Consider the following 12,064-nt stretch of genomic DNA (forward strand, 5'->3'; position numbering starts at 1 on the left):
CAGTTCACTAAATGTGTCAAGATTCTTTTTTATATCAGAATCCATGAATTATTCCCTGGGAAATCAATGAAAAAGGATTCAAACCAAAATGTAACACTTTCTGTTACCAAGTTTTGTGGAAATCCATCTTGCTGACAAACAAACAAACAGGGGTGAAGGTAATTAGACATTTTTGAAACACTAGATATCTTTTTACGTTACAATAGCTTGGTCTTCTCTTGATCCTGAAAGTGTTAAATTATGTAAGAAACTGCTTTGTACTAAGAGCAAAGACTTTTATTAATTATTAATAATTACTCTGGCGTTATCGTAAAACAGCTTCAACCCTGACAATAAGAAATGAACCCAAAGGCATGAATACAGAGATGAAGATGGAAACTCTTTAGGCTTCAATGTGAGGGGTTATTCTCATGTGATTGTGTCAGGTGACTGTGTCGATCCAGATTTCACCAAAGGATTACTCAGCTACAGTGAACCTTTTCCACACCTCATTCTCTTTTAGCAGCGAGGAGCCTGGTATTTGGAAAAAATGATCTGAAATCAGAGTTTTTGCGCAGCGTCAAATCCAGCCTGAACCTGGCACATGTGAAAATAAAAACCTGTGACTTTTATCCTCTACATCTGTCCTGGATTATCTGAGAGTGGCTGCTAAGTAAATTACAGAGCTCAGGAACATTCCCATAATCCAAGATCTTAAACCCCCATGCCACTGACGCACAAATACCAGTGCATGAGTGTGTGTGTGTGTGCATGTCTGGGGGGCAGTTTGTTCAGAGTTCACAGCCTGTGCATCAATGCATGGCAGTTTCTTGTGTGTGGGTGTGATGGTGTGGTCAGTCTGAGTGTGTGTGTGTCACTGTTGGACAGCCATTGAACAGACCCCCAGCTGTTCTTCAGCACTGAAGCAGCCTCCCCTGCTCCCTCTTTTCTGTGAAGCCTGCTTCGGACTCAGTTCCCATGAAATTGGCCCCTCCTGGCTGCCCAAACTGTAAATGGCTTCTCTGGAGTCTGCCAGGGGTCAGTGGGGCCAATTCAAAGACAAATAGAGACAAAAGAGAGACTGACAGCTCCAGATCCTGTCGCCCCTTTATATCACATCAACAATTCATATTCTGCATTCTGCCTCAAATGAACCACTACAATTATATATATAAATAGTATTATACAAAAATAATTAGCTCTATTGGATTGATCCTGGCTATTGATCATCAGCAATGGTTACTAGGCGATGTGAAGATAACATGGATGCCGAATCAAAATTTTGAGATTAAAGTTGATAAAAGTAAAGCAAAATTATGAGAAAGTGAGCAAAATCATCATGTGATGAAAAGTTGAAATTATGACATAGTAGGCCTTAATTATGAGATTTTTATATTTCTTTTTAGATCCTGGGTCATTATATACTAAGTCATTATTTTTTAGCAAAATAGCCCAAACCATTATTTTTTGGAGACTATGTCGTTTGAGTTGTTAAGTCATTATTTTAGTTTGTAAGTCATTATTTTAGTTCAGTCATTATTTGAGAAAGTTTCTCATCCCAATGACTGTTTTTATTTTAAGTGGCAGAAATGAGCTTCTGCGAATAACAGAACAATGAGGATGCATGAGACTTATTTTTATGACCCTCTGCTGCACGTGTTGCTTTAGTGGCTGCATTGCACTTTTCCTCCGAGTCACCCAGCAGCTTAGTGAAGTCATTACGCTTTCCACTCTCTCAACGGGAGGTGGGGCTTTTTGCTGAAAACTTATTCTACCCCGCTGCACAAAGAGCAGTGTGCAGCAGCAGCCGCAGTCTCCTCCACGCTGTGCGTAAAGACACGCAGCCAGCGCCTGCACCACAGATCGCCCCGGTTCGGACCTACAAAGCCCACACTGCATGAACCTGCACTCAGCTCGCTGCAGGTTTCCTCTCGGCCGTGAAAGACCCTCGCTTTTGCCGGCTGTGGCTGTTTTTTTCTTCTTCCAGCAGATAGTCCGAGCCCGAACAACATCGGGACCCGTGAAGAGAGAAGCTGCGCGAGTGGTCTGGAAACTTTAGTCACGATGAGCACGCAAACGGTCAACCTTGATACCTACAGCCTGTCGCTGCTCACGGCCAAGGAGGACATCCTCAACCCCCGCTCCTCCACCAACTGGTAACGCACACGCCTGTAGTGCCTTTTAACAAACCTGCATCACCACAGACCCTGTAGAGTATCTGAGCTATTGCATTTATGATTCTGCATCCCTATAGAGTAGATTGAGTAACTTTTCATGGCGTGTTCGTGTTCTCCGTGTTGTTTCTGGTGAATGAGCCTGAGCTGTTTACGCACAGCCACGGGTTCTGTTGCGTAAACCCAGGCTTGATTTTAATCAATCCAATGGGATATAGGGAGGTGACCAACACGCAGACTCGCCTTTCTACACAAGTCCTGCAGTGACAAATGCATGCAAACTGGTTTAGTGGCACAGGAATGTGTTGACCCTCCTCTCCTCCTCTCGGAGAGCTGATGTGCTGGTGTGGCTCAGGGTGCAACACCTGGCCGGCGGCCCGCTCTCCTCACCCCGGGCCCTGAGCTCCATGACTTTGCTGTTCCCCCCCCCCCCACCCCCCCCCCCCCCCCTCAGGAGCTGCGAGGCGTCATTCTTTGTGCCAAGGATCATGTTTCTGCTGGTGTGCTGATCTCTGACAGGGGTTGTCTTTCAGGGAGAGGCTCGTTAATTTGACAGACTGCCTGCATGAGTGTCATTAACCAATAATAGGCTACCAATCAACTAATGCTGAGCAGGGATGTTGTGAATAAAGGTCATTTAGGAACAAAGTATTGAAGAGCAGCCACACAGAGGGGTCTGCATGAACATAGCAGCATTTAGAGCATCAACACAACTGTTTTACCATAGATAAACAATATGGCCAAAAATTATATCAAGATCTAAATGTATTGTATATTGTTAATTATCATGATAAATGTCACATTATTTCTTTTAAGTTTAAAGACTGAGTTTTGCTCCTGAGTGAATGTTGTAGTTTAAAACCTTTTCGAAATGAGCAGACAACGACAAACACTTTTAAACCAATCTGAGGCAGATCAATGTGTTTTGCCACAATGTGCTTACACAATGCATAATATCAATATATATTGAACTTTTATTTTATTTCTGATAGATGAAGATTATAGTGCGATACTTATTGATATTGTTTTATCGCCCTACGTTCCGACATGATGACTCTAACAGATAGAAAGGAGAACTTTTATTTAATGTTTTCCTGAGCACCTGAAATATGTCTTGTTCTGTCCTTTTGACACAGTATGGCCTGTCTGTCACTATGGTGCCCAATCCTTCCTCTCCAAACAAACTTAGTCTGCCCGTCTCATTCCCATTCTCCTCCTTTTATACTGTGTGTGTGTGTGTGTGTGTGTGTGTGTGTGTGTGTGTGTGTGTGTGTGTGGTAATGTAATCTGCAGCTACAGACGCATGTTGTCACTAGTTATTCCAAAGTAGAGCTAGACACACACTGTGACCCCCTCTCTATATCCACTCACTTTGAAGGTGAAGCTATAGTTCATAGAAGTAATGACAAGACCCAACCCCCCCCCCCCCCCCCCCCCCCACGTGTGGTCATGAGGAAGTAAATGACTGATTCTGTCCATCTCTGTTTCATCTCCCTCTCTACCACTTTTCTTCTCATGACGCCATGCCGACTTGAGGAAATGAGAGTCAGAACGCCATGTGTTAACCTCGACAAGCTGAAATATGCCGTCTTCACGACTCAGTGTGGAAAGAAGTTCCCCCTTTTCCAGGCAGAACACGTTCATTTAGTTTCCACTCTTTCTTGCGTTTGGAAAAAATATGTCTAAAAGTTTCCATGTTCAGTATCACTACGGAGCTTTTTGTCCCATGGCAACACCTCCATAACTTCACTGATGCAGCAGTTCCTCATTCGAGAGCGTTTCAGTGAACAACAGATCTGGATTGTGCCTCTGCCAACCCTCTACCCAAAATCTGTCTCTCACCCACACACACACTCACACACACACACACAGATCCCAGCATTCATTAAGCCCACTTTAAAAGGCTAAATAACTCTGTTGGGACTGAATGGAGGGGTGTAGGGGGACACGATGATGTCATGATTCCCACTCTCAGACCAGCGAGACAGACACCCACCATGTGTGCGAGTGTGTGTGTGTGTAAGTGTGTGTGTTTGTGCGTTAAAGGGATTTTATTTCCATGCGTGGCGAGTTTGCATGTGAATATATTTGTGGCTGGATGTGTGTGCGCATCTAGCAGAGAACACTCAAGTGAGTCGGCGAGCGTTGAGAAGTTTGCTTTGGAGCTTGTGTTGTTGAACGATCCCGCCCCCCCACTGCATGGCCTTGAGGTCCCTGCGTGTATTATCTAATGACCTTGTGTCCTGAATGGGAAGCAGACCCTTTGTGGGTGAGACTCTAAAGAAAAGAGGAGCAATTTCAATGCGTCCTTCATTCAGACCCCTCTGCTCAGCCCGCAGCCTTGGAGGTCTCTCCTCAGTCTCCCAGACCACTGAGGAGAGGACTACAAAGTGTCTCGCTCGTAGGCTGGAATCCTGCTCCGTCCACATGTGTTTTGTGTTTGTGTGTGCTCTGACAAACAGAGAGAAAGAGAAACAGTTAAAATGCATGTTCCCAAGGACACTGTCCAATTCTCGGAGCAGGAAATACTTCTAATTCTTAGCAGCAGGAAATCATGATTCATGTCCAGTTTAAACCAAAAATAAACGACTCAAATACACACCGTTGCTAATGTGGCCATGCATAAAGCAGCTATTGTAGACTGACAGTTTTAGTTGTGGACGCAAACGTAAAAGAACACCTTGTTCCTGACAATTCACCAAACTGCCTCTGTCAGTGGTTTGTTCTGCACATTTTACACATTCGCAGCTCAGTCAGTGAGACAGTTTAAACGAGAGCAATTTTCCAAACCAGCACGTATTCCCAGAGGTGTCTCCCTGCCAAATATCTAATAGATTGTAGCAGCACCAGCTCAGCCAAACATGTAAAGAAGAGAGGTTGATGAAATCAGCTCAGTAAAATGTTTACAGCATTGTTTTAAGTCTGGCTAAGTTTATCAGAAGGGAAGCCCTGCTGAGCCGTGGAACAGTTTGACCTCTTTTCATCAGAATTGGGTGTGGACTGCATTTAGACATCTGTGAGCCTTGGTGACTTTGAACACACCTTCTTTAAAGACGTCTCTCTTGAAGTCCACACTTTGATACTGTGCACAGTGCTTGTGTTAAGTCAGTACCGACAGTGACGCATTGAGTAAATATCTGATTTCATTGTTTCAACAGTGTGATTCTGTTTAGATAAAGTACTAAGGGGGCGATCCATCTTGTCCTCGTTCATTCTGGGTTTAAAGTCTAGTTCAAAAGACAGCGTATTAGGGCCACTTAAAAGGGAAAAACTGATTTCGGAGAATAAGGTCATAATATTAGGAGAATAAAGTTGTAATATTATAATAATATTGCAATAATAAAGCCTTAATTTTAGTCAGTTTAGAGGGGGAATATCAGGAGATCAGCCTGTTGCCTGTGTTAAAATGGGGAATATGAAATTCTAGTTTAGTTTACTTTAAGTTTACTATCCTATTGTAATAGAACTGATTGACAGACACATACAATGGATAATTCCAGTTTTATTGGTTTTTTAGTAGACCGCGTATTGCTTTACCAGGTAGAAACAGTTCCTCATTGATTTGAAAATGAAATATTCACGAGAAGTTAAAGAGAACTTACTGTTTTACGATGTAAAGCCTTTACTGGTAATTCAGTTTTTTAGCAGAAGTGTAGCTGGGTTCTGTCACCAAACGGTAACCTCTAGAAACACCTATTTTTAATTCCTCCACTTTATTTCAGTAACAACTTTGTACATCGTGCTCAAGATCGTCCTCTTCTTCATTGAAAACATGTCATTTAACCTGCTGAATTCATTACGTATGCAGATTTGGTTTTATTTATACCTTTATCCATCTTATCATGTGGTTTTGGCAGTATGTCTGAAATTTGTATAAATCTTTCATTACAACAACACACAACCCTCTCCTCTCCAACCTATTGTTGATGATAAATGGAGGAACCTTTATTTCAGCTTTTATTTGAGCCTGTGGTGTTTGTGTTTCTGCTGTTTGCCAAAAGTTCCCCCGGCTCATGCATGATTAACCGAGGCCCAAAGAGCTCCTGTGTATAAAGTTACCTGCTGGATGGAATAAACCTGTGGGTGTGGGGGAGAGGCGGTAACATGCAGGACTGCCAGTGTGTGTGTGTGTGTGTGTGTGGATGCACATCACTGAGTGCCACTGCTTGTGTTTACTGTAGGTGTACAGTGTTTCTTAAATCCACAGGGAGATTATGTGGAAGTGCAGTAAATCAGTCATCTTGTTAGCAAACATAAACAGCCATTATCATCATGCTCTTATCACGACGTTACCCCGACCTGAACTTCCTAAAACAAGTTCTGTTTTTTATTCAGTTCCTTAAAGATTCACAAAGACTCACCTGTCCAAAAAAAGAGACCCAACAGTATTAATACCGGTTGCCAACACACAAGCTGTTGTGTAATCCTCATCTAGTTTCGTGTAAAGGCTGTTGCCGTTTTTCCGCGATGTAACAAAACCTACTGATCACCTGACTCCTGACTTCCACAGAAGGCAAACAAGCCGTCTGGTTCGCTTCCTCCGGCCGGTCAGGATAAGGCTTCAAAGGCCACACACAGCGTTGTGATGAGGCTGAGTGAGAGCAGGACGTTTGATCGATCCCTGATATAAATAGCCAGATACTGCAAATGGGAAGTCAGAGGACAGGAACACTGAAGCCAGTGCCCAGACCAAACACACAGATTATTAACTCTTTCTAGAGTTGTGAGGCCATAATACATTGCCAAAACCTAAATGTACACTAAACTGAACAATCTCAATGAAATGCCTAAGTGTAACCCTAATCCATACACTGACCTAAATCTAATTCTATAAACTGAACTCCTGACATTTTCTTTAAATTATCCAGAGGTGCTGTACGTGAGAACCCAAATGTCCGAGTCAGTTGCTCCAGAAATTCTCTGGAATCCCTGCCAGCCGCCAGTAAAATGTCTGGCAAATGTCCAAATGAGCCCATGTGAGGATACAACAGGAAGATTCTGCTGAATTTACAGCAAGCGAGTAGATGTGTTGATGACTTTTCTTTTGTGGGCCGACGCCAGTGTGGATGTGCCCCAATCAAAAACACTTTACTTTCCGCAGTAGAATTTATATGATTGGTCCTGCCTCCTGCATGCTGCACCCAGATGCCACCCCTCACCTGACTGAAAAGGCATTTTTATGTTGTGAACTCGTCTGACCTGGACAATCTCCTGCTGTGTTGTCTGAAAATGGCTTTTTTTTGTTGGTGTACAACAGAACATAAGCACTATTTTGGGTTGAGTAGTATTTGGGCCATAGAAGCTCTCCTGGTGTGACATTAAGACAAATGTTAAGCATGCAGTTGCCCCATCAGGACACAGTCATACTGCCTTCTGGTTATATAAAGTTGTTTTTTTCTAAAGCTTTTGCACAACACCAACCTGACCACAGCAGTATGTCGGTTGGTGCCTCCTGCAAAACTACCCTCAGCCGAGTTTTCTTGTGTGAGGAAGTCTGTGGGTGGCATGTTGGAAGATAATGACAATAATGGCTGTTATAAGCATCTCTGTTTAGTGAACTCAGAGAATGATTCAAGCAGTAATCAAACAACTGTTTACTACTCTTAAACACTATTTAGATTCAAGACAAACCTGTAAGATAATTGTGGGTCTGATAAAGAGAAGGTTGCACTTTATGTGTGTATGCTATTATGTGTGTGTGTGCCTCTGCGTGATTTGGTTCCTTAGCATGGAAACTGTTGGGTGCAAGACCACAAATTGACACCGTGTTGAAGTGTGACTGGTAATTGCCCTGTAGAAGGTTGGTAATTAATGTTTCATGACTTGGTGGCACCATAGTGCTGTTAAGCGTCTTGGTGTCAGTTTTCTATTGGACACAAAATGACTTAAACATTATCAACACAAAACAGTTGAGACATTTTATCCTGCAGGTGCAGCATCTGTTTGTTGTCGTGAAGGTTTTTGCAAACAATAAGCATTATTTTGTCAGTCGTCCTCTCTATCAACTCTGGAAAACGTTTCTTTTTTCAATGCCGACAGCAGCGGACGAAACAAATACATTCTTGTTGTACTTTGCAGCCCAACATGAAGGCTGAGACCCTATGCAGGAAAACGTCGGCCATATCTTTATGAAATGTGATGATGAAAAGTGGAAGCAGAATGAGGGATGTTGTTTGTTTAATCTAACTAATGGGCCTTGAGTGTAGCAGGCAGAGTGGTGTGTCCAAGGGTGTGTCAGAAAGCTGTCTAAAACATCTGTATTTTAGTGTTTGTTCAAATATTGGCAGAGGGATGGAATATGGGGATGTTGTGTGTCCGCAGGCTCTTTTAAAGCATATCTGAGCAACAATATATCACAGAAACAGATTTTAAAGTCAGAGCTGCTGAGTTTTCCAAATATATAATATGTGAATCCAAGCTTTGGGCACTCAAGTACATTGAAACTCATATTCTAGTATTACAGATGTGAGAGTGGCCTTCCTGTCTTAACATTGCTGCCATGCGTGGAAGTCCTGAAGCAGATGGTGAGGTAGAGTACTCTGGTGTTGCCTCCACAAGTTTGCTCCCACAGCTGCCTCATTGCTAAAGAATGAAGAGACACATTATGCTTTTTCAGTTTTCCCCTTTCCCTCTAGTGTGTTAATAGGTTTTCTGTACATGTAGAGCTCCTCCCAGATGAACCTGAAACAACTTGTCAACAGTCTGGCCAATACTTCCACAATTTGCATAATGTTTGGCTAGCAGCTATTCAGGAATGTCCCCTAACAAAGTTACTTACAGCGATAGCAGAGGCCGATATTTCCTACGCATGCTGGAAGCCATTGACCAATGACAACAGAGTAGGCCAGCTGTCCAATCAGAGCAGACTGGGCTTTTTCGGGAGGGGGGCCTTAAAGAGTCAGTAGCTAAAGCCCAGCATTTCAGATAGAGGTTTAAAAGAGGTGCAGCAGCAATTGAGTGTCTGAGGACAGTGATGTGTTTTCTGAACATTGGAGCATGTAAAGCTTTTCAAGTCATAACCCAAATCAAAATTATGAACCTGACTATGAGCGTGAGACGTCTCCTTTAGACTTAGATTGGGATCAAATCTTGTTATTGGAGAGATGACAAGTGTCTTGCTTTAGCTTGTTTACAGAACTCAATGAGGGCCTGTATCTCAGGTCTGCTGAACATGAATGAATGTTGTGAATCTAACATCTCGTCGTGTTGTGACACATTTATTAGGTGAGCGTGCCAAGCAGAGCACCAGCCACAAATCCGCTGTCTTTGCCTTTAATTACAGTTAGGAGACTAACAGACATATGTTCTGAGACCTTAATACATAAAAACTTGCATTGACACATTCAAATACATACACACACATAAACACGACACTGGACCAATTCAATAAGGATGTCCCCTTTCTCATTCCCACAGCTGTCCCAAGACTATTAGGTGTCATCAGCTGTGTTTGCCAAGTTGCTTAAGCAGTTGCTCCCACTTCACCATGGCTACCAAGCGCACCACACTTAAAACCATGACAGTTTTAAGGTTAACTATTACCATCTTGCTGCAAAGTCACACTTGGTATTGGGCTGGAACCTCCACTTTCCTTTCTCCTGTCTTGTTTGCTCACTTACAGGTGGCAGTATTGGGTTGTGGGTGGTTGAGGAGAGTCGGGGGGCCTCCGTTGTCCTGACGACCCTGGGAAAGCTAGGTTGTTTGTTGAGAGCGACTGAATGGGACGTGGGGGAGATGAGTGGAGAAGCACTGATGAGGCTGGGAAAGGGTTGCAAATGAATGGGGATGAGGACACTTGGTAAGAAATATAGAGGGATAAGGAGATGAGAAAGGACAACGTGTGAGAGGAAAGAGGAAACATTGCAGAGGATGAAGAGAAGTTCAGCGGGGCGGTCGTGGTGAGAGGTTTATTGGAGAGCAGAAGCAGAAAATGATTGAAGCTGGGCAACGTGCTGCGATGGAGAAAGGGAAAGATCGGGGGACAGGTGGGGGGGGGGGTGAAGAGGAACGAGAAAAGAATCAAAGCATCAAGAGAAGATGGGCCAAATGGGGTATAAGTGGATATGTGATACTTGAGACTTTGTTTTGTTTAACTGAAGGAAATGGTTGAAGATAAGATGCCATCTTGTGTTTAAAGATCACATAATAAGGGAGGATATTTCTCTGTGAGTGTGAGTGTGTGTGTGTGTGTGTGTGTGTGTGTGTGTGTAGCAGTGTGGGACAGCATATGCAGGAAATGCCAGAGTGATCCCAGTGGACAGCGATTTTAGGAGGTTTATCATCCCTCATTCCTCATCCCTCATTCCTCTCCTCTCCTCTGAACAATCCATAAACCTCCCTGTCATAACAATTTACCCCATAGAGACACGACAGTTCCCCTGTAATACCTCCACCAGGACACTTGCCCCCAATAACCACATACTCTTCTGCCCCCTTGGAAACCTCCTATACACTCTCTGCTGTTTCCCATTGTGTGCCTTTGTTAGATGTGTCCCTCTTAGCCTGCCCATTTTGTATCTACATCCCCTGGTGCTTTTCATCGTTTTGCCCAGTGTGAACTCTTATCTTTGAGTGGCTTGAATATATCCCTTCCTCTCCATGGGCCCCCCCCCCCCCAACACACAAAACGCCCCCTTCTTCTGTTAAACTTTGCTTCTATCACGCCTGTTTTTGCACTAAGCCCTTTAGCCCCTTTCTTCACCAGTGTGAGAACTGAACCATGTGACACTTCCACACAAGTGTCAGGTTTTAATGCATTCAGTCATAAAACACAATCTTTTAACATTGGTTAATGTGCACAGGTCTCAATATTTAAAAGTATAGGCACAATGTGGGATCTTCTCGGTTATCACACACACACACACACACACACACACACACACACACACACACACACACACACCAGAAAAGGTCTAGACTCCTTCCTCCCACTGAATAATGTCACAAAGCTTCAAGAGGAATGAGACCACATTACTGTGAATCTCTTTAAAACAGTAAAGCTGGGCTTAGACTACAGGAATTTCAGGCTGATTTAACCCTGATTCTGTGCCCTAGAGAATCTGAGGAGAAATCTGGAGCCTTGGTTGGTACTGACCAGACCCGACTGTCTGGTAGTGGGAGGGTTTGCAGAACCATTCATATTGATATATTGATTCAGGATGATTACATCAGTACTCTCCGAGAAGAACCACAACAGCCAATGAGACCGGAGCAGCTGAGCGTGCTGCAGTATATAAATATATATATATATATAAAATACTGTATATACTACACAATACAATACTATACTATATATATATATATATGTATATGTGGCCAACGTCATCTAGCGTGCTACTGTTCATTGATATTATAACTGAGAGTTGTGATCTCACCTGAGAACAGATACTTGTTTATTGCGTCTCTCTGATCATTTTCTCATCCAGACTCTCATTTATAAGGCTACATCCATATTGCTATGATTTCATTCATTTTTGTCCTCGCTCTGTATCTGCTTTGATCCTCGACCATACTAACCTGCCTGAAAATGCATATCACTCATACACTGGCCATGCGCATGTCGGTGTAAATTGGGATTGCTCGAATAATAGTTTGCCTCCTCGGCATGTAAGTAGTTGTATCATTATAAAATACAGAACTTTACTGCACAACAGCTGTTCGCAAAAACAACAGTGTCAACAATGCTTTTCATTAATTATTAATAATCCTTTCTGCACTGGTAAACACCCAATCAGCAAGCTGTTGTGAGTGTCATGTGTCTTTGTTTCTGGCTGTCCAGACTAACACGTATTCACAGGGTCAGCAGCGTTTCTAGCCAGGCTTCTCCATAACAGTGTTAATGCATTTTCAAATGAAAATGTAGTGTGGATGTTAAACTCCTGTTGTCTGAGCCCAGCTTAAGACTGTCAAGA

General features: G+C 43.1%; 1 protein-coding gene across 1 annotated transcript in view; it reads left to right on the forward strand.

The window, feature by feature from the left end:
* The first annotated feature begins 1,747 nt into the window (after window positions 1-1,747).
* si:dkey-40c11.2 (drebrin-like protein A) overlaps window positions 1,748-12,064 on the forward strand; it is a 33,122-nt gene continuing 22,805 nt past the window's right edge. Inside the window, exon 1 of the mRNA XM_034596066.1 lies at window positions 1,748-2,135. Coding sequence (XP_034451957.1) covers window positions 2,044-2,135 — 92 coding nt within the window. The 5' untranslated portion in view covers window positions 1,748-2,043. The remainder of the gene's footprint in view (window positions 2,136-12,064) is intronic.

Source organism: Hippoglossus hippoglossus, chromosome 9 (assembly GCF_009819705.1).
Source record: "Hippoglossus hippoglossus isolate fHipHip1 chromosome 9, fHipHip1.pri, whole genome shotgun sequence".
NCBI lineage: Eukaryota > Metazoa > Chordata > Actinopteri > Pleuronectiformes > Pleuronectidae > Hippoglossus > Hippoglossus hippoglossus.